Below are 23,085 nucleotides of genomic sequence, written 5' to 3'. Positions count from 1 at the left end.
GACATTTTTTATGGAATTTTTTTTTATGACATAGGTAATGTAAATTTATTTTAGAAATAAGTACATGTTTATTTATATCCAATTAACTTTGATTAAACTCTTTTAACTGGTTTTTTTAATGATATTATGTTTTTTTTTTCATAAAAAGATAAACATGCTATTTTTCTGACCAACTCATTATGTTAGTTTAACATTAGGGAAGTTTACTTAAAAATTTTTTTTTAATAAGTTATGTATGATAGAAAAATAGTTATTTAAAACTAAATATTTTTTTGTTCAGTAAATATAATTTTGTCAGTTTATTAAAGTTAATAGTTTTAAAGTGAAATTTGTATTGTAATTTGTTTTTAGCTCAGCATTTCAGACAGCAACTTTTACTAAAAGTGTACAACTAAATTTTTATTTCATATGCTTAAAATACAAAGTTTTCTTAAAGAAGTTTAATTATTTTGTAAAAAATACTTTACCATAAAAAATAATTAAGATTTGGAAATTCTTTAAGACATTTATGTTTATAATAAAGTTTAATTAAAAAAATTAAGTTATTAAATTTTAGTAGTTTTCAAGATAATCAACCTTTTCCAAACTTTTTATTTTCTAAATTAACTATATGACAGAGAAATTTAAAAGTATGATCCATTTTGTTAAAATTAAAATGTTTACTGACGCAAAAAAAAACTAGTTTAAACACTAATTGTTTATTTTCTTTACTTAGCAGATTTATTTAGCTGTTTTCAAGGCTGCCACAAGGTCGGGAAAAACTAAAGAAAATGACAAAAGTCAGGAAAAAATAAGGGTTGTTGAAAAAAAAGTCAGGAAATTTGAAAAAACGTCAAAATTTGTCAGTTCAAATTTACAAAATTTTTTATTTTCCGAAGCCTTCAAATGGTAAAAAATTAATTAAAAATTCTTTAAAGTCTGACTAAAATTAAAAATTGTTCAAAGAATTTTACAAAATCACTTAATTACCAATGCCTTCATCTGGAAAAAGTTATTGAAATATTGTTTATAAAACTGCAAAATTTTTATATTAAAATATTGAACAGCTACCATACTTGAACACTTGATAGTGTTTTTTTTAACCTGTATAAGAATAAGATTAAAAGTTTTATATATTTTAAAGTATTTGATTATGTATTTTAGAATAAGTTTGAATTATGAGTTTGATTTAGAAAAGTCAGGAAAATTTTAGTAAAAAGTCAGGAAATGTTTCTCAGCTTGATCTGTGGCAACCCTGTGTTTTATACATGGTAAAATTATTGAAATAGAAAGCTTTGAACATCAATAATGAGATAGTTCAGGTACATAAGAAAAGATAACTTGTAAGGAGCATAAATATACAAAAAATATTTTTCATTAGTTCAATACTTCGCATTAATTTTTTCATCAAGTTTCTGATACTAAAATTGTTAACAGTAGAGTAGTTATGTAAAGATGCTAAAACTGTTTAAGTTTCATTTAAGATTAAACAAAAATTATTAAGTTTCAAATGTAATTTACTCTGCTTTTATTCTAATCATCAAGCACTATAAAACCAAATTTACACAATACTAATCACGAGTTATTTAAATATTCAAATAGACTTCATTATTAGGATACGAAACAAAAATTATCAAATACTTTCATTACTTATTTTTAAATTGCTACCTCGTTCATAATTTTTATTTATAACTATTTAGTTTAGTTTAACAAATATTATATTGCTTTAAATATAACTTAGTTTAAGACTATAATGTAAATAAAACTTAAAAGGACATTGAGTTTTATTCTGCAATGCAAATTTTTTAAAAAAATATTACAATTATGTCCGTTCAAGTGTTGAAACTTAATAATATTCGAAGTTGCTTTAATATTTGAAGACCAATAATATAAATTCAACTTAAATCGCTGTTATTGAGTTAACTTGATAGCTCAATGGTAAGTGCTTGATACTGCCGTAGGCAGTAATTAGTAACAACTCGTTTACGAGTTGATTAAGGTTCGAATCCCGTAGGGATTCAAAAAACAATCATGAAAATAAATTGGAACCAATTTGAACAAACCTGCAATTACGAGCCGTGCAAGGCTGTGATTCTGAAACCGTTGATTTATCAATGTCAGAGTCCTTAACAAGCAACAATCCATAACCAAAATAAGAAATTTACAGCTATTTTTGTGATTAAAGAAAATTTTTGTCTTGGCTAAGGAAACACAAAATAAAATGTTATGTCAGCAAAAACTGTATTTAAGTTAAACAGCTTCGTTCCAATCTATTTTCATGATAATTTTTTGAATCCCTACGGGATTCGAACCTTAATCAATTCGTAAACGAGTTGTTACTAATTACTGCTTAAAGTAGTAATAAGCTCTTACCATTGAGCTACGAAGATCATTTAATGTTTTTAAAATAAGTAGTATTTATATTTTGTATATTGAAAAGTTGAAAGCAGTTATACGTTCAAGTTATAAATTAGAGGAAACCTTTTAATTTATTTAAGATCTATGTTCATTTTTTAAAACTTTAAAAGCTCGTTCGTATATTTATATTCAAAGTGCTTAGTTTATAAAAAAAAGTTTGTTTACTGAACTTAACTATAAACCGTTTTAAGCAAATTGGGGTTATTAAATAAAGTAGTTTAAATCTATTTATTTTACCTTGGAATACTTTAATATTTTATTAGTTTTTACTTGACCAGTTGAAAATTTATTTTATGATATCAAATTTAATTATTCTTAAATAAAATACAGTACATACTATAATAATGTTAAAAATGTTGATTTATAAGTTAAACTGTTATAATGAAAAGCAATACTATATAAAACAAACTTTGTTTTTGTAGAAAGTTTATTCATATAAATGATTGCTGAAATTAATTTTCATTGATCGACTTAATTAAATAAAACAAAGGACATAAAAATTATTTTTAAACAGTAAACTTTTATAAGCAATTTCATTAACCCAAATAAAAAGTTTCATTTTGCATAAATATTTAAATGCCTTCAAAAACTTTAAAACAATTCTATCAAATTTAATCAAAATTTAAAAAAGTTTAGTTGATAACAAAGTATGATAAAAAACAGTAACATCAAAGAAAATTGAAGACATAAAAGAGATTTTTTTTTGCATAGTTAATTAAAGTTTCTAAGTACAAAAATTAAAGCTGTAGAAATTCTACGTTTTAAGATTTTCAATGCTTTGCATAAATTGATAGAAAAACAGTAACAATTTTTAAAAAGTTTAAAAAGTAAATTTGCATATACAACACTAAATAAAGACCAATACAGTAACAAAAATAAAACTACATTTTATAAACGAAACATATTAAAGAATTAAAAGCTCAGTTTAACAGTAACAAAGTTTTAAAAAAATCTATCATTAATTTTTTTAAAGAACAAAACATTTAAAGTGGACATGATAGAATCTAAAAACATTTCAACAATAAAGAAGAAAGTAAAAAAGATGTTTTATTTACAAAACTAATCATCAGGAATGTAAGTATGTCGATTTAAAATATTTCCGCTATCAGGAGCTAAAGAGAGGAAAATTTATTTACAAAAGAAGAAAATTTATATATAAAAAGTTGTTGAAAGGATTTTGCATTGAATGTTACAATTTACAAAATGATAACAAATAAAATGAAATCAGTTTGTATTACGAACGAAAACTTAAACAGTCTATTAAAACTTACATATAAAAAAAGATGACAATTTAAATTTACAGTACAACAACAAAACTACTAGCTCACAAAATTATATAGATTTACGATGAACAAACAAATACTTTTTAGAAACAATTTTAACAACTTTTATATATAATCTACCAAGACTACACTCTATTTTGTCAATATAAAATTAAAACACCAAACTGATAAAACGACTAAAAACATACTTTGAATTCAAAGTATAAAAATTTTTAGAATTAAACAAACATATTTAAAATTTGAAATTTTTAAGCAGGATATTTCTAAATGAAGTATTGTTTAAAAAATTCAAACTTTGGTTTTAACTATTAATGATTTTAAGTTTTAAATGTTTTTAAGATATAATAAACCTTTTTTTTTTTTGAAAAAAACTCTTTTCCCACTTAAACTTTTTGAAAAACTCCTCAATTAAATGTATTTTAGAAAATTGACATGAAAGGTTAAGATGATTAATTTAGTGAATAATCGAAATAATTAAATTGTGACGATTTTAATTGGCTGAATTGATGACCATGCTTTGTTTTGATTGGATGATAATTTCCATGCTACTGTGCTGGATCTATAAAAATTTACATCATTAAAATAAAAAAATACAAAAGAGGTATTGAAATTTTGAAAATGTTGAAATTTTTCTCAGTTACATGAAATCTTCAATGTATACCTATAAGTTTTTTATATTTAAATACTTTACTATTAAATTATTTTACATTTTGGTAAACCTTTTAGAAACCTACTGTTAAATAACAACTTATTTAGCTTTAAATTCATTACTTATTTAAACATTAAAATATTCGAAAAACTATAAAAAATAGTTCATATTATTGAAAATTTCTGTTATAGCTTAAACACTTTAGTAAATAGAATAACTTAAGTAAAAACTTTTGATTTTTTTTGCTATAGATCAAGTTAGTTAATTTATCATCAAAAAAATTATAGAACTTCTTCAGTTACAAAAACTAGTTTTTCTACTAAGAACTAGTTTTTTTATACCATTTTAATCTAAATTATGGTTGAAACTAATGAAAACCTACTAAATTTTTACAGAACATCCTTATAAAAACTATTATTTTATTTCATCATTTATATTTTCCCCATCCTACATACCGAGTTTAGTGAGACCTTCCCTTCTTCTTCTCAATTTTTCTTCCAACTGCTTGTCTCCTGTCGCTTTGTGTGAGCTTTTCTGAAGTAACAGGTTGCTGTATACTCTACTAGCTTCATTGTTGCAAACCTGTAAAGGTATTTAGCTAACTTAAAGTTTTTAAACTAGTGTTAATTATACTTATTTTATCATTAGACATAAGATCTTTTTGAACTGACTGAGGATATTTGAAAAGAATCAAACTAAGATTTCAGTCAACCAAAGCTTGTGGTATGAATTTAATTGACCAATAGTATTATAATAAGTATTTAGTTTAAACTCATAAAAAATATTAATTAAACAAAATATAACCTTAATAAGGTCTTCTTTGGTTAATCTGAACAATTGTGAACCATTTAATTGACCAATAGTATAGCAAGTATTTGGTGAAAATTGATGATATTGAAGCCATTTTTTAACATCTTCGGGTTTTGAATCACCGCTTAATTGGATTGTGTTTGACTTGACTGTTATGAAATAATTTTGTTATATATAGTTTAGTTAACTTGTAATAATGTATATATTGAGGTAGAGATTAATTTTTTAAAACACTCTTCTCTTTATATTTTTTAGTTTACATTTTAGTTGTTTTGATTCTACTTTTTTAATAATACAACCTTACAATAGTTTAAAACATTTAGTTGAATTATACAGATTAATTATAATCTTTTACTCACAACCAAGTGATATTTTGCGATTAAACTTTTCTAATTAAAATACAACTGTTTCCAATAAAATTTTAACAAGCAAACTTAAATTGTTTTCTAATTAAAACATACCATCTCTCTTAACGATCTGGAAATTTCTCAGTTTCTGAGCTTCAATCCTCTGTTGGAGTTCTTTCTGGAGGTCCTTGATATTTCTCTTCCCTGTATCGCTTATCTTCTGGTTCGGGATGGAAGAATTCAGTTTGGGATTCCCCCTGGGTGAAACTGATCTTTCCGATGGTCGTTTCATGATCGGCTTCAACTTGGCTCGTTGGTTTTGTTGCACTGAAGTTTTTGAAATAAAAAAAATTTTGTTTAGATTTTTAACTAGTTTGATATAACAAATTTCAATCAATAAATATAAAAACATATAAAAGAAAATTTTGAAATTATATTGATTTAATTAGTTATAAAACTACAGCACTCTGACTAGTTTTGTTTAAAACTTGTACATATTTTAAAAAACAACACATTTATAAATATAATTTTATATTTTGAAAACAAAACAAAATCGAGTTTTCTTTTATTGAATTAAAACTCCAGTACTTTGATGAAGTTTCTTAATAAACGACGTTTTTAAGTACTTTAAAAGACAAGTTTACAGAATTTAAGAGCTTATACTTTTAGGTTATCTTTGAAAGAATTTAAAAGTTTATATTTAACAATATGTTATTAACAAAATATTTAAGTTGTAGGAAAAATTAAGTTTTAAAATACTAATATAAAAACTTCTTTTTTTTATTCAAACTTAATAAAGCACCTTAAAAATAATAAATTAATTAATTTGAAAAAATATTTCTTAGTTATATAAACTGAAGTGGTTGAAAATGCTTTTACCACAAACTATATAACTTAGTTGAAATTATTCAAGACTTTTAGGATATTTATAAACTTTAAAAAATGTTTATTAAAAATAATGTTATTGAACATTATTTTACATTAATAAGTACTTTACTCTTGTACAACTTAACAACATGCCATAAAATTTATGAGTACATTTTTTTGATCTTATGATTAAATATTTAAATTTAACAGTAAAACATATTCAATTTTTTTATTTAGCAAACAGTCGAAAGTAGATTTATGAGTGTTTGACAAACAAAGATAATATTGAAAAAAATTAAATATTAACATTTAGCTTATCAATGTTAGTAAACAAATTTTAAAAGTGAAATAATTTGCAAGCGTGACTTTTAAAAAAATGTTTGATTAACATTTTACATTGCTCAAAATTCTTTAGAAATTTTTAAAAGATTAAACTTTTGTTTATTACTTTTGAGTAAATCTTTCCAAAAGTAAACAAAATACAAAGTATTTTTTGCTTAAAGCTTTTAATATTGAAAATGATTTGATATTTAAAAATATTTAAGTAGAGTACACAAATCAAATTTTAAGCAAAAAAAAACTGTCTAAAATAACTTTATTTTACTTAAATTGAAGTACAAATGGTAGGATCAAAAAAAAAAGGCTCTTAAACCTTTAATTGTTTAACATTTACCTACCTTATTAAATGATTAACGCTTAGTTTGTAAACTAGTTATATTTTTTAAGTCAACATATAATAATGACTTAAATGAAACAGCTTAAAGCATACAACTTTTTTATTTATAATAAACTTTGGCTCACCAAAAAAAATTTACGATACATACGGAAAACTTTAATTTTGTAAAGTAAGTATACACAAACTATTAATAACGTTTAAACATTTTTTATTAAAAACATTATTGCCTGATCATTTCATTACAACTTTAGCCTTTAAGACTAAATCCAAATTTTTATAATTTTTTCAAAATTACCGCAATCCGACTTTTGCTACAAGTATTTTTTACTTACTTTTAAAGGCTTTAAACTACTTTAAATTAATAAAAGTATTATAATAGTAGAAATAAATACAAACGTTGACTGTTGAGGTCGTTATTATTCCTCGGAGGACTTTTAATCACTGGTGGGGGCAACACTGGAGGGGGAGGGGTCTTTGGGGGAGGGGATTTTGTTGAAACGTCCACAGGTGGCGCTAGCGAGTTGTCACCGGTTGAAATCATCAGCATCAACGCGGATGGGACTAATCCTTCCTGACCTGATGGATTGAAAAATATTTTAATTAAACGATTACTTTTAATCAAGTTATGAAGAAAAATATTTTCATAAAATGTTGTATAATTATTTGTTTTTTTTTCAATGTTGATCTTTTAAAAAAGTACTAATTTTCAACTCGTTGATTTTTTTCTAAAATTCAGCATATTTATTTCTCATAAAATTTCAACAAATTAAATAATCTATTAAAAGTGTTTCAACTGTTACATACACAAAAAACTGATGAGAAAACTCTTAATATATAAAACATTTTAAATAATTCTCAAAATCCTTTATAGTCTGAAATTAAAAGCTTATTTTTAAAAAATGCTAACAGATACTTGTTTATTAAGTAAGTATATTCAAATATTTTTTCCATTAACATAATGTATGATTTAATACTATGTCAAAAGTATAGTTTATAAAAGTTATAAATCAACTTTACTAAATCTTTATACAAAATTTATACACAACTAATAAATTCATAATAATGTATACAATTGTAAATTAAACATGTTAAAAAAATTAGCAATAAATAAAATAAATACAATTAAAAATTTTTAACACAATAACTTCATAACAAAAAATACAATTTAAAAGTACTTTGAACAGCTAAACATCAAATAAAATAATTACATTGCAAAAGTTTTAAGAACATACAAAGTTACCAATTTGAAAAGTTTTTGAACTTCTACACTTTAACTTAACAAAAGATCGGGCATAAGATATTTTATACATAATGAAAATTTTTATTAAACATTTTTAAAGAATTTTATTTGAACTTTATTTGAAACTATAAAAACAACAAATTTATACAACGTACAAGTTATACAAAAATATAATAAGTAAAAACATTTCGACGATGAAAAAAAACAAATTCTTTAAACTGTTTTTTTTTATCAATATGAAACTTTTGCGCTTTAATTAAAATATTATAGAAGTAAACTGATGGATAATAAGCATGAAATATTTTTAAACTTTTGTAAAAATAGTATGATTTAAAGTATTTAGAATAAAAATTATATTAGAATACTTTGAAATTTACAAGAAACTTGTTTTATTTATAGAAGTAGTAAGCAAATTGCTCTTAAAAAATTTACAGTTTAGGAAAAAACAGACAACAATTTTTAAAACAAACACAAGATTATCCTTGAAATAATAAAAAGGAAACAAATTCTCAAAACTTTTTTGTTTACCTTTTCATCTGATAATAAAATACAAAGTCATTAAATAAACTTTTATTAGGAGGAACTAAAATTCTTATTGTAAGAAGAATGTTGTTTTTGAAATTGTAGTTGGAAAGAAAATTGAACTTTTTGTAAAAGTTTTTACTTTTATGTTTTGTATAAAACAAGTTACTAACCTGAGATTCAAAATTTATCAAACTATAACTTATTCAAAACTAAGTTATTTTTTTTTTTAATGTTTTTTGAAAAAACTCTCAAATCTTGAAAAAATTTACTTGATTATAAGTAAGAAAATGTATTGATTTGTTATAAAGTTAAATAATAGTAAGCTTTGAACTATTTTTTAAACTGAATAAATGAATTTTTAACTTAAACAGTTGCTTGACACTTGACAAATATGTTTCAAAACAACTCAACAAATCATTTTAATTAAATGTCAAAACTAACTTTCATATCAAATAAAATATTAAGTTTGGACATAAACAAACATTTAAGATAAAAAGTTTATCAATAACAAACAATATTCAACTAAAAATTAGTTTAAATTTATTCAATTTCGACTTATTATGTAAAAAATGGAAACCCAAAAGTTAACATGGCTAAACTAAACAACTGTACACATTTAAAAATGTTATGACAATCTTTAAACACTAAAATATTTTTTGGTAATTACCAAACTAAATGAATAAAAAACCGACCGTAATTATTAGCTACTTTCCACCACTTTTTACTATCATCAAGTACATCTAACAAATCGTCTCTGTTAACAGATAATTCGTATTTATTCCTCGCTTCAAAATCATGCATAGCTCGACACAATTTCCTTATTTGTGGAGGTCTTGGTACGTGGTTGACTTGTTCATTTCTGTATATATATTTATTTACTATTCTTAATTTTTTAACAAATTTCTTATTTGTCTAGGTATGTGATTGACTTGTTCATTTCTATAAATAATGATAAGTACAATTATAAATCCAATACTTTTAAATAATGTTTTACACAAACGAAACAAAAGAACTTAATAGTAGCTTTTAATCAAATTTTTACATGTCAACAAAATGTTGGTAGATTTTATGGACATGAGTTGACACGATTTTTTGAGTCTTAAGTTAACTACGTTTTTTGGTTAGCAACCCCTTGACCTATAAAACCTACACTAAACTTTTATCTAGAATTTGACTCAAACTTCTAGTCAAAAGTGTTTACTTGTAATGAGTAAAATATATACATCATGCAAAAACTAGCTCTACTATCAGTAAAAAAATAATTTATTAATAAATTTCATTTTACCTCTGAACATGTCTCTTTACAAAATCTTTATACTCATTAGGACCAACTAACTTTCTTCCGTCTTGAAGACTTGATCTTCTACTGTCTCCTTCATAAAGAGGATTCTGAGTGTTATTTATTAAGTAAGTATTTTAAATAGATTTATGCAAATTGCATATTTTTTTCGCAACCGGTTTCGGTGGCAAGAGATTGCGACCTTTTCAAGCAAAAAATAAAATATGAAACTGCATATAAAAATGTTAGTTATTTATACCGTTTTTTAAAAACTTATTCATGCTTGAAGAATATAAACAAAAACAAAAATTTTGCATATTCGAAAATTCAAGCATATCAGAGTATATTTAGGTAAAATTAGTACTAGTTTAAAAAAAACGGATTAATTGAATTAATATTAATATAATGAGTCAAACAAAAGACTGAATTCAGAGCTTTTTTTAAATAAGTATTTTAAAAACAATAATAATAATAACAACTAAAATTTAACACTTTCATTTTTATGAATAAATTAATATTAATAAACTTATTAATTTAACAATTAATTCGTGTAACTATGTTTTACTCAATTAATCACAAAGTTTAATGAAATCCTCAGTTAAAGTAAAAAAAAAATCAATTTAATAGAGATCTATTTCTGAGTGTTAGTTTTTAAGTAAAAAATTGTAAACAAAATAAAAAAATAAATACTAAATACCCGAGTGTTTTTATTGAACTAAAACTTATAAACAAAATAGATAGTTAATACATAATAAACATGAGTTTTATTTAGTAAAAAAACATTTATAAATAATAAACAATAACAATTACTTGAGTGTTTCTGTCATCGAACAGATTGTTATTTTTGTTGATCTGAGTGTAGAATACTTCCGGGTTCAATGGGGGTGTTATTGATCTTTCTAATGACGGAGGGGGTAATGGGATTTGTGCATCCTACAAAGTAAAATAATTCTTTAAAATTTTTGTGTCAGTTTTATTAGAAATGAGACTTATGTATATTTGTCAATAATAAAAAATACAAATGTATTTTCTATTAATATCTACGAGCCATCTTTTTTTTTTCTTAATGCAAAATATTAAATATTTTTTGAGATATGCCTTAAATAAAGTAAAAAACATAGTTATTTTTATTAGCTTTAAAATATTTAAAAAAATTTAAGATTTTACAAAAAAGAAAAAGTGGCTTGTAGATTTTAATAAGATCTACATTTTTATTTTTTATTTTTTGAAACTTATTATACTTTTTGAGAAATGGTCTTTTAAATTTTTTTTAAGAATTTGAATTGTTGGAACTTGAGTTGTCCGAATTTGAATTGTCATTTACTAATTTTTTATCATAATTTCAAGAATTTTTTTCTTCTGAATGTTTTTTTTATTCTATCAAATTAAATATAAAAATTTAAGAGGTAGACACTATCAAGTAATATTTAACTTATTAAAAATAAATTATGATAAACAAACCGCCATTCTCATTTTTTCGAGTTCGTTCTCACGTATCTGCTGATTTATTACGTCATCAAGTTCCGCCTGACTGATTTCGCGGTTTCTATGGCGATACGGGGGTGGTGGTTGCCAACCAGATCTGAATCTGGGTACGTAGGGACGGAAGAACATATCTGGTGGGAATTCAGATCTGAAAAAATAATATAAAGTTTAAAGTTGTACATTTTAAACTATTATTCACATCAGTTGGAAAATAAAAATATAACAAAAACAATTGTTATTTTTATAAAATTATGATATAAAAAGTTTATTCACCATTTTTGTTTTTTTATTTAAGAATACACATGGGTGACTTAAACTTTATTTATTTTAAAAACTTCATTTTAACAACACATAGAGTTATATATTATTAGTCTTAATTATTAAAAACTTTGTTTACTGTTTTAATTGTGATTATTTTTGTACGAAAAATTAAAATGTGTATTAGTTTTTAGGAGTACTTAAGATAAGTTTAAAACTGTGTACATAATATTTAAAATGTACTCTAAAAAGTTCAACGTTTCCAAGCAATAAATACTTAAACAAACAATTTCGAAACATTTTTATCTCATTAAACTTTATTTGTGCGTGCTTAGCGTAAGTAAAAACAAACAAAATAATTTTCAGTAATTTGTTAATTATTTACAAAATTCAAAGTATTAACACTATCAATGCTAAAGAGATAATACTTTTTGAAACTAAAGAATTTAGCTTTTATTGGAAATTTAAAACTTAGTTTTCTTGAAACTTACAAAAATTTGTTTACTTTCTAATGAATCACATTGTAAGAATTTAAACGCTTACGTTTGTTTACTAAACTATATAACTTTTCTAATAAAGTTTTTCTCAAATTTTTTTAAGTTAGTTATTTATGAGCTTAAACTTTTTTAAAGTAAGTTTTTAAAAAGTTAAAGTTTGAGAACTTCAATTTACTTATCTTTTTTTATTCAAAAATTAATCATCTGAACAAAAACCAAATATTTTAATAAATTTGTTGTTAGGGTATTTGAGTTAAATCATAATACTCAGTTTTGTTAAGTAGGGTACTTTAGTTATACATTCAATTTGAAAAACATATTTGAATGGGTAGTTGTCAAATTTGCACGAACGTACAAAATTGCACGAGTGCACAAATTTGCACGAACGTACAAAATTGCACGAGTGCACAAAATTGCACGAACGTACAAAATTGCACGAAGATACTTTTGCACGAGCTAACAATTTTGCACGGATACATTTTTGCTGAGGTTGAATTTTTTTTTCTACTAATTTTAATTTTTCTAAATTTATTATTATCATTCTTTTTTTAATATCACTGTTCCCCTAACCCTTACCCTCGGTCGGTAACTTTTTTTTTTTTTTAATAACTTATTTTCTTTTTTTTAATCTTTTTTGGTATTCTTTTCTGTTTTGTTTTACTTTCGTGCAAAAGTTTAACTAGTGCAAAATTGACCTTTGGTGCAATTTTTTGCCATCGTGCAATTTTTTCTTTGTGTAATTTCGCATTCGTGTTAATTTGACCCGCTCCCATTCAAATATATATCATAAACTTTAATAAAAAACACTTGAAAATACAAACTTGGGCAAGTTCCAATATTTCCCCAAACTCTCCCTGACCCTATTCTCATGAGAGGTGCAACAGTTGTCAAGAAACTGGATGGTAACCGATGACAACATTGGGGAGTCGATCAGACACGGTAGATCCCCGTGGTTGCAAGTGGTTAAAACGATCTCTAGTGGTTTGAACAAGAAGTGAACTAGTTCGACCGCGTTCGGGTTTTCAAGGTGGGGCTTGAGTTTCGTCTGTTTAAAATTTATTAAATTTCTTAATAAAACAATCATAAATTATAGTTTTTATTTTATATGTCTTTTTTATGTTTTTCAAGGTGGGGTTTCAGTTTCGTCTGTGGGAAGTATTAGTCATACATAATTGGTATATTGTTTTAATAGTTGACTTATCTACATATAACTATCTTATTAGTTTAATTTAATTTTGAATACAAAGTAAACCACTTCGACTGAATTAGGGTTCTTAAGGTGTAGTTTTAATTAGGTCTGTAGAACACATATAAATCAATATAAACTCTTTTCAACTTTTTCTATAAAATTATTTCGCTTTATACTGTAAGTTTAGGTTGTTTTTGATTTTTTTTGTTCTAGATAAACTTAAGTTTAATAATTTTTTGCACACTACTGTACTTTATTGTATTTTGGATAAATCTAGCTGAGTGATTCAAATTACTAATAAACGTTTTTAAATATTTCTGAAAAATGTTCATAAAAAGTTTATGGTATCAGTAATGTAAAAAAGTTTAAATTTTTGTGTTCTAAACTGCTATACTAATAAATAAATTAATGTTTTAACATTTTAATACTGAATTGTATGGTCGTATGCAAATTGATAGACGTTTTTAAAACCTAGTTTTAAAATTACAATTAACTTATAATTGTTTTAAATAACATATATGTTATTATTATAACATATAGATAAACAGTAACTTACTTTAACTTAAACATCAAAAAGGTAAACTTCATTTAAAAAACTTTTTATACTGATACAGCATATAACTTGTGACAAAACATTAACCCAAAAGTAAATATTGAAACTTTTTGTCACATTGTTATATTTGTTTTAATATTACTTTGATTGACAGGTAAAATAATAAAAAGTTTTGAAAATATTGAGCTTTCTCAGAAATGCAAACACTTACAAACTTGATGATAAATTTTAAGAAACTATTTGTTCTATAAAAAAAATTAACATTATTTAAGAGTTCTCAAAGCAAAATAAAGTATAAGCAAAACTTTAATAGCTAAATATGTGTTTCTAATATCTGAAAACTAGATTTTATAAAAACAACAATTTAAGACAAATATAACAATTTAAAAAAGTAAATCATCTTTATTTTTTAGTTATAATTTTTCTCTTTAAGTAATATGCAAACTTTAACATTTTCAAAAAGTTTAAGTCTTAAATTCTTTCTTTTTAGTTAATACGCTATTATATTGTAAAAACATATTAGTTTTTTTTTTCTAAATATTTTCAAGGTAGACAATAATTACATATAAAGTTACATATTACAACTTATTTCAAATAAAAAATGCCTTACAATAATGTTAAAAGAAAACTTAGATGAAAATGTTGTACGTTAATACAAAATACTAAACAACTTAATTTCAAATTCAAATTTAACACCAAAAAATAACATTTATAAAGGAACAATAACATTAGAGAAAAAGTAAATATAGGGGGAGTAATAACATAGGGGTGTGGTAAATTTTATTTACATTATGACGTAGAATAAACATTATGACGTGTTTCTTTGAATTATTTCACAAAATAAACTCATTGTACACTTTGTAATACTTTGTAATTTTGTAAATAATTTACAGTTTGAACTATTATCACATGTTATTAAGGTATTGGATTCAAATTTCTTTCTATATTTAGAATTTTAAAATATTTTAAATCTTATTCTTTGGTGCAGTTAAGTTATCTGAATAAAAAAATTAAAACTCTAACTTAATTTAGTTATTAATTAACCTTATAAGTTAAACACTTTAGACTTGAATTAATTTAACTTTTACTTACTGATAAATAAACAACATTTACTATTTTATATATAAAACTTGAAATAAGCATTATTAATAAAAAAAATTCTAACTTTTTTAAACTTTCAAATTATAAATCAAACATATTTAAGAAATATTAAGTTTATAACTGTTTGAAATATTACAATAAAAACATAGTTTGGAAACTAGTAAAAAATACATTTCTAACAAACTTAGAAACATTTTCCTTGTACAACAATGTAAAGTTAAGCTGAAAAACATAGCTTAACAAACGTAAAGCGTTATTCTTGTAGACTTAAAACCAACAATAAACTTTAAATTTCGCACAAAAGGGAAGACTTATATTAAATCATTATTTTTTTGAAAACTTATTGGTTGCATTGAAGTTTTTTTATTTTTTGAAAACTTTTATCACACGTATATTTTTGACAATAGTTTTTTTTTTAATGATAACATGATAAACTTTTCCTATCTTTTATATTAATTTTTTATAAACTACAAATAGATGTTATTTCCATTTTAGAACTTTTTTAAACAAACCAAACAGTATATAAAATGTGTGTTTAAATGTCTACATAACTTTTTTCTAATTAATAAACTAATTAACATATCAAAAACTATAATATTATTTGTGAAAAATACTAACCAATATATTGAATGTATATTTAATTTATACAAACTAACCAATATATTGAATGTGTATTTAATTTACACAAACTAACCAATATATTGAATGTGTATTTAAACTTCTGAAGTATCTCCTTATAAGCGTCTTTAGGAGGAAGTCTTGCTCTCAGTTGAAGAAGTCCGACTCCTCTCTTAGTAGATCCCTCTTTGATCTTCTTACTTCCTTTCTTTGATCCCTTCTTTGAAGATTTCTTGCTCTTTGTTGTATCATTTGCTTTTCTCATCTAACAATATTAAAATTATAATAAGTAAGAAAAATTAAAAAAAAAAATTGAAAATTAAAAAAAAATATTTTAAGAACTATTAATAAATAGTCTATAACCAGTTGTTTTACAGATTGAATTTTTTAAATAAAAATCTAAAAAAGCCTTTTTGAATTTCTAACAAGCATTACTAGTTTGAATTGAAATATTATAAAATTCTATAAAATTAAATATTTATATTGGACAATCATTTAGCAAACTTAAAATTTAGAAGTGTTTGACTAAAAAACATTTATGATTAAAATAAACTGATTTATTAGCCAAGCATACATTAAATTAACATTTTCAAACCTCTAATTCTTTAGCTGCTCTTTGACATTTGTTGACAGTTTCACAAAAATGTTCGATATCGTCCAAAATATGGTTGAGAATTAGCTGTAAATAAATAAGTATATTATTTTATTTAGTTAATAATTATCACAAAAATGTTCGATATCATCCAAAATATGGTTGAGAATTAGCTGTAAATAAATAAGTATATTATTTTATTTAGTTAATAAATTATCACAAAAATGTTCTATATCATCCAAAATAGGGTTGAGAATTAGCTGTAAAAATAAACAACTGGTAATATATTTTAATATTATCACAAAAATGTCAGTGTCATCAGATATGTTATTGTTCAGTATTAACTGTAAACAGATTACAATGGTTATATTCAATATAACTTATAAATTATCACAAAATTCTTCAATACTATCTAGTATTTGATTGAAAATTAACTGTAAACAAATAGTTCTTATACACTCTCTAATTTCAAATATAATTACAAAAATGTCCGATGTCATGCAATATGTGGTTCATATAGAGATGCATATAAGGTATAAAGAGTAATCTTTATATCAACTTTTTCACATATTATTAATCACTTGCAAATCAATGTATAAATAACTTACAACTTGTCTGTTAACATTATAAGCTTGAACTTCGGGTGTTTCTTCAGATAATGCTATGGAATCTCTTGGTGAAAACGATCTTTCCAAAAGTTCTTCTGTATAATTAAAATTTAATTATAAATACGAATAATAAGTTGTTTTCTGGTGATAGTTATATTTTTGCTTTAGTTTAATAATTAAGTTCTGTAAACGTAATGTTAGTAAAATAAAGTAAAGTAAATGTAGAGAATATCAGACATTTAAATAATACAACAGAAGTTTATAAATCTTAGATTGTAGAAATGTTTGATAACATCCTTTTTTCCTTGTATGTTTTAAAAGCTAAGTCATACTATGCATAGATGAACTACAATTTAATAAAAGTACAAAATAGTTTACTTATATTTTTACAAAACTAATACCAGTAGGATATAATTTATTTAGATGTAAATCAGATAAAAAACAAATGTAAGTTTGAATTTGGTTATATTTTTTATATTAAACTTATTTTTAAGATTATTTGATAAAAATAAGCTTATCTAGGGTTTAATATAACCTACAAACTTTTAAAGAAAAATTTTATTTCATTTTATAATTTTTTAACTTTTTTGTAAATATATTTTTACAAAACCCAAAAACACAAAGACAAAATAAGTTTGTTAAAGTTGTGAAAATTATCTTTGTTTTCTCATACACCTCATGATAATACAAAAAATATTTATGAATTTTATGAATTAGTTTAAAAAAAAGCATTAAAAAATATTTTAGACTAAATTTAAAAAAACACTATCACATTAAAAAAGGAAAGACAAAAAACTTTGAAAATTTTCAAGTAGATTTATTTTAGATTCTTTCATTTTTAAAATTGATTTATTTTATTTCTGGTTTTTTTAGGTTGCGTGACTTATTATTTACTTGTTTGATTTTGCGTGAAAGTGTTTATTTAAACAAACAAAAAAACTTAAATCAAGGACAATGTACGTTTGAATGAAAATTACAATAAAACTATTTTTAGAATTACTTAGAACTAAAAGACTTTAATTCAATTAAACTTATAAATTTCTTAATTTTCAGCAAAATATTCTATGAACTTTAACGGTTTTATTTTCAAGTTTTGTTTTATAGCTAAAATATTAAATTTTATATTCAAGTATTTTTGACTTTCATTAAAAAGCCATCAGAAACTATATTTAGTATATAATGTTGTTAACAAGCTAATACTCTAAGCAAACATTTTAATAAAAAGTTCAAAGCCACTAATTGGTAGTAAAACCCTCATAAAATTAATTTTAGTTTTAGTATCGTTTTAAAATATTTAAATATTGTGCATGTTTTACTTTGTTTTCTCCTTAAAGCATTTAAAGAGTAATCTCATTAAAGGTCAGTACTCATATTATACAACCAAGTTTTAGAAATTACAGTTATTTGTAAAAATCTACAACTTGAAGGTTTTAACAAACTAAACAAATAATCAAAGTAGTTTAATTCTTGCTTAATAATAAAACTTACAACCTTATTTAGTTTTTAGAATCACAACCCATAGTAATTTTCAAATAGTTCTTACAGTTTTCATTAAAAGTATAAATGCTTTATTTTGTCTAACTAATACTTTAAAAATTTCTAGTTTCCATTTACACATAGAAATGTTTTATAAAGCAATAAAAAATAATGAAGTAATAATAAAGTTCATACAAAGTAATGAAGTTTCTTACTCAAAACTTATTTATCATGGAGTTTTTTATTTACTTCGATAATATTTACTAAAAGTCTGTATATGTGAAGACATTAAAAGTGTGTAAATACATACAATTTAAACATTTTTGCCTTGAAATTAACTTTTTTTTTTTTTCAATTTATAATACATTAAAAGAACACTTACTAGATCTTATTGGCTTTTAAAATTGACAAGAGTTCAAATATTATAACTCAGTTATTAGAAATTCAAATTGTTTTTAATTATTAATACAACAATATTTAAATTAAATTACAATTTTATTAGTTTTTTGTTGTCAGCGGAAAAGTTTCATTTATCATTCAAAACAAATAAAAACTTTAAAATCAAGGCCATTTTATAGTAGTAAAAACCTTGTAAAAATGTTTTTATATTTAATATTTTTCACATAAGAAAGTTTATAAAACTAGTTTTAAAAAACAATATAAACTCCAGTTGCTTTATTTTATGTAAATAAAAGTTTTAATTTATTTGAGCTTTTTTAAACTGTTCGAAATAGTTATTTTTAATTACAAATAGTTATTATATCTTTAAATTGTAAAAATTGTCTTCCAAACTCTTACTTTATAAATGTGAAATATTTTCAACAGTTTACAATTTTTTATAAAAAATATTAATCATAAATCATCAATTTTTCTAAAATTACTGTTTTTAGGCATAACACTAGTTTTACAAATTACCATTAAAGTTTCTACACAAGTACACACTAAAATAAGAAAAAAAATAAAGAAAACCAACTCCCATTACTATTTATTATACAGTATATACTTTTTTTACATAACAAACCATAATTTTGACAAATAACCAATAAAATAAATAATTATTATTTTTATTATAACCAATAAACTATACAAAATCATACAAACCATTACTCCTCCTTAACTTTATTCAATTTCTTGAAGTTTGTATTGTAATAATTTTTATATATGTATTCTATTTTATGTATATAAAAAGTTACCATTGCTCCTTTCTTCAATTTGTTGAACCTGTCTCTGGACATCAACTTCTTTGTGAATCTTTGCAATTTCTTCTCGATTCTTCCTGATGGTCTCAGCTCTGGATTTTCTGGATTCTTTCTTGATCTTCGAATCTGCCAATGCTGAATTCACATCTGCAGCTATCATGTTGGCCTGTAAAAAATTGAAGTTTTTGTATGCTTTTGATTAATTAGTTTTTGTACATTTTTTTTCAATATATTCATCAACTCTTTAGTTCTAAGTTTTCATTTATGGGAATATTAAATTTACTTTTTAACTTATTAAAAAAGTTTGTTTGTAAAATGAAAGAAACTTGTTTTAATTTCAATTAGCATAAATTTACTGTTACACATAATATATCAATGTAATCTCTTAAGCCATGTAACATTAAGTTGCTTTAGAAAAGACTTAATTGGTATTTCTATGAAATACTTTTATTTTTTTTAGAATTTTAAAACATAGTTAACACTGCTAAATTTTTAACCTGTGAGACATTAGGCTTTTAAAAAATAACTTTTTAAGTAGCATAATAAATAAAAAACTTTAATAAGATTTTGTTGACACAACAACAACAAGTCACAAAATAAAAAAATATTTTACTACCTCTAAAGAATATAAAACAACAATTAATTTTTTATAAATAAAGTATCTTAAAACAGTTTTGTGTGGAAGAAAATACTTAGTTGTACTATGTTAACAATGATTTATTAAACTAACAGGAATATCTTTACAGAAGAACAGATGAATTTCAAATTTCTTTTCATCAGGAATTTTGACCATCAAGCCAAATAAAGTTTTACTTTTTGATTCTTCAGTACTTTTCATTGCTTTTGCTATTTGCACTGATTGAATAGCAAATGTGTCCAATACATCCTAGAAAAACAAATTCAGTTTATTTTTTTACATTGCATAGTTGAAAGTTTTAAAAAAAATTTAAGCTAAAATTCCTTAAAACAATAAATAGACAACAAAATAAATTTAAAATTTTATTTAACTTAAAAAAAGACAAGAGGTAAATAATAATATTAACATTAGCTTATGACATTTATATATAAACCTTATCAACCAACAAAAAGACAACAAATAGTATATAAGTAGTTATAACAAAAATTAATGATTTCTATTTTATTAATATATTGTTTTCTAAAAGCATTTAAACTACTTTAAAATCCTACAAAATTTGTGTTTATAACATATTGAAATTAATTGTATTTATATGCTAAAATACATTAAAAATTATTTTATTCTTAGTATAAGTAAAACATTAAAAATTTAAATTTCTGAACTTGCAAAATAAATAAGACATATATAAACTTTCTAATAAAAACTACAAACACTATATTTTCAACAAACTTAAATAATGCGCAAAAAATAGGTTACCAATAAGTTAATAAAGATGACAAATATAACTTTGAAGGATGTATTTGTACTTAATTTATATCTATATTATAAAGCATGTTCACAATACCTTAAATATTTTAACTGCTTTCAAGCAAGTGTGTAAGTAAGTACACAAACCTCATTTACAGGGTCCACAAACTTTATTGTGTTGCTATCTACCCTTAAACACATATCTTGGCTCCAAATCTTCTTCTTGGAATCTAATATCTTCATTTTTCTTACAATATCCTCCAACGGAGTTCCTTCTCTTTTATCTATCTCCTCTTCTAAGAGGTGCTATAGGAAGAGATTAGACTTATTTTAACACACATGTATGAAGACTTATAATTATAGGTCAATATGGTTTTATATTTTATCTAATATAGAGCCATATTGAAATAAAGTTTTTAGTCAATAAGACTTAGTTAACTTAATGTATACTATTTTAACCAGTTTTTGAATAAGTAAATTATTAAAACAAGCTCATTTTAACATACTAATTATTTATAGATATTAAATGGGCTTTTTGAAGTAAACAAACTCTTATTTTAGAAACATTTAACACTAATCAGAAAAGCTTTATCTGATAGATCATTCACTTTTATCAGCATTTCATACTATGATTGGTTTTTAATTTGTTTTTTGATTTGGAGTTTCAAATGGTATAAAAGTATAACTAAACCAATAGCTTATCTTGCAATATTTAAGTTTATTAATACCTAAAAAAAGGTTATAATTCCAAATCAAAAAGAATTGAACCAAAGAAATTATGACTTCAAAATAAAGTACGTTTCATTAACATGTTAACCAGTAAGATCAAAAAGGTAAAGGAAGCTGACTTACTTCAATACATTAAACTTTGCAGATTTATGAAACAGAACTTTGAAAAAATCAATAAGCAATAAGACTATTAGAAAAACTAAAACTAAAAAACAAAAATTAAATCAAAGCAAATACTTTAAAATTTTACATAATAAATCACATAACTTCTTTTTAAATCTTTTAATATAACAAAGTTGTATCACTAGTTTGATAATTTATGTTTATATTTCTTTAATTTAATACACTTATACTTACAAACATTTTCCTTTCAAACTACAAAACGAACTACAAACTCAACATGCTTAATTAAACAAAAAACTTATTTATTACCTCTACATGATACTCTGAAACATCTTCTTTCAAACTTGCTTTCTTCTGAAAAGTCTTCCTCTTGTTGTAAATGTCCTTCCCACTTGGATTGAGATCCGAATGATCTCTCATATCTGAACTGTGACTTGTGTACCCCAGGTCTTCTGGAACCCCAAAATTTTCAAAAAATGATGAAGATTCTGACATGTGGCTCATAATTGTTTATAACATTATTCTGTGAAAAACATGAATTTTTTACTAAATTTTTTTATACATTCATTTTGTGATAAAAGTTATCGAGTAAAAAATATTTCACAGTTTTAAAGTAGCTTATAAAATTTTTACTGTAGTCTATATTTTTTTATAAACTTTCTAAAAACAAATTTTTATAAAATTCATGTGAATACAAAGATTAGGTGTAAAACATTGATCAATATAATATTTATTTTTTTTACACTAAGAAAACTTTTTTGACAAAAATAAGTAAACTTTATAACCACAATAAACACTGCATTGCAAAATGTATAAATTCATTTATAACAATTCAAGTTGACATTATAACTGTTTGTTTTTTATAATAAATTAATTTATAATATAATAAATTAAAAAACTTTTTTATGTTGTTCAACTGCTAATGATTTCAAAAATTTTCTCAAAAGTAGTTTTTTTAATAAACTGCATTTGAATATAGGGAAATTAAAGTACTTGTGTTTGTTGTTTTGTAAAACTGGTTTGAAACTTTGAATAAGAATTTAAAATATGAATACTAACAATTATGGTCAATGGATTTGATGGAAAAGACTAATTTATCAAAAACTAAATTGCTTTTTTTTTATTGAATTAAAAAATGAGCACTTAAAGTTTTTGAGACTAGAACAACAAAAAATGTGAGTTAAAACAAAAGATGTAGTT

The 23,085-nt window shown here is 23.0% G+C and overlaps 1 protein-coding gene across 2 annotated transcripts; it reads right to left on the bottom strand.

Moving 5' to 3' along the window:
- Positions 1-3,936: 3,936 nt before the first annotated feature.
- On the bottom strand, positions 3,937-22,322 carry LOC145844074 (epidermal growth factor receptor kinase substrate 8-like). Of its 2 annotated transcripts, none has more exons than XM_082951414.1 (17): positions 22,195-22,322; positions 21,181-21,339; positions 20,380-20,535; positions 19,644-19,815; positions 16,975-17,069; positions 16,370-16,453; positions 15,851-16,039; positions 13,135-13,358; positions 11,535-11,706; positions 10,884-11,006; positions 10,080-10,183; positions 9,487-9,653; positions 7,426-7,605; positions 5,601-5,813; positions 5,134-5,288; positions 4,785-4,911; positions 3,937-4,239 (listed from the first exon to the last, which is right to left on the bottom strand). In XM_082951414.1, the coding sequence occupies exons 1-17, from the start codon at positions 22,303-22,305 to the stop codon at positions 4,226-4,228; spliced, it is 2,445 nt and encodes an 814-aa protein (XP_082807540.1). In that variant the 5' UTR covers positions 22,306-22,322; the 3' UTR covers positions 3,937-4,225. The 2 variants fall into 2 exon arrangements, with proteins under 2 accessions (XP_082807540.1, XP_082807541.1); XM_082951415.1 differs by having other exon boundaries at positions 10,131-10,183.
- Positions 22,323-23,085: the final 763 nt, after the last annotated feature.

This window comes from Thalia democratica, chromosome 9 (genome assembly GCF_965202585.1).
Source record: "Thalia democratica chromosome 9, ktThaDemo2.hap1.1, whole genome shotgun sequence".
Taxonomy (NCBI): Eukaryota; Metazoa; Chordata; class Thaliacea; order Salpida; family Salpidae; genus Thalia; species Thalia democratica.
Note: the sequence above shows the minus strand (reverse complement) of the source record. Positions and strands in the feature narration are given on the sequence as shown.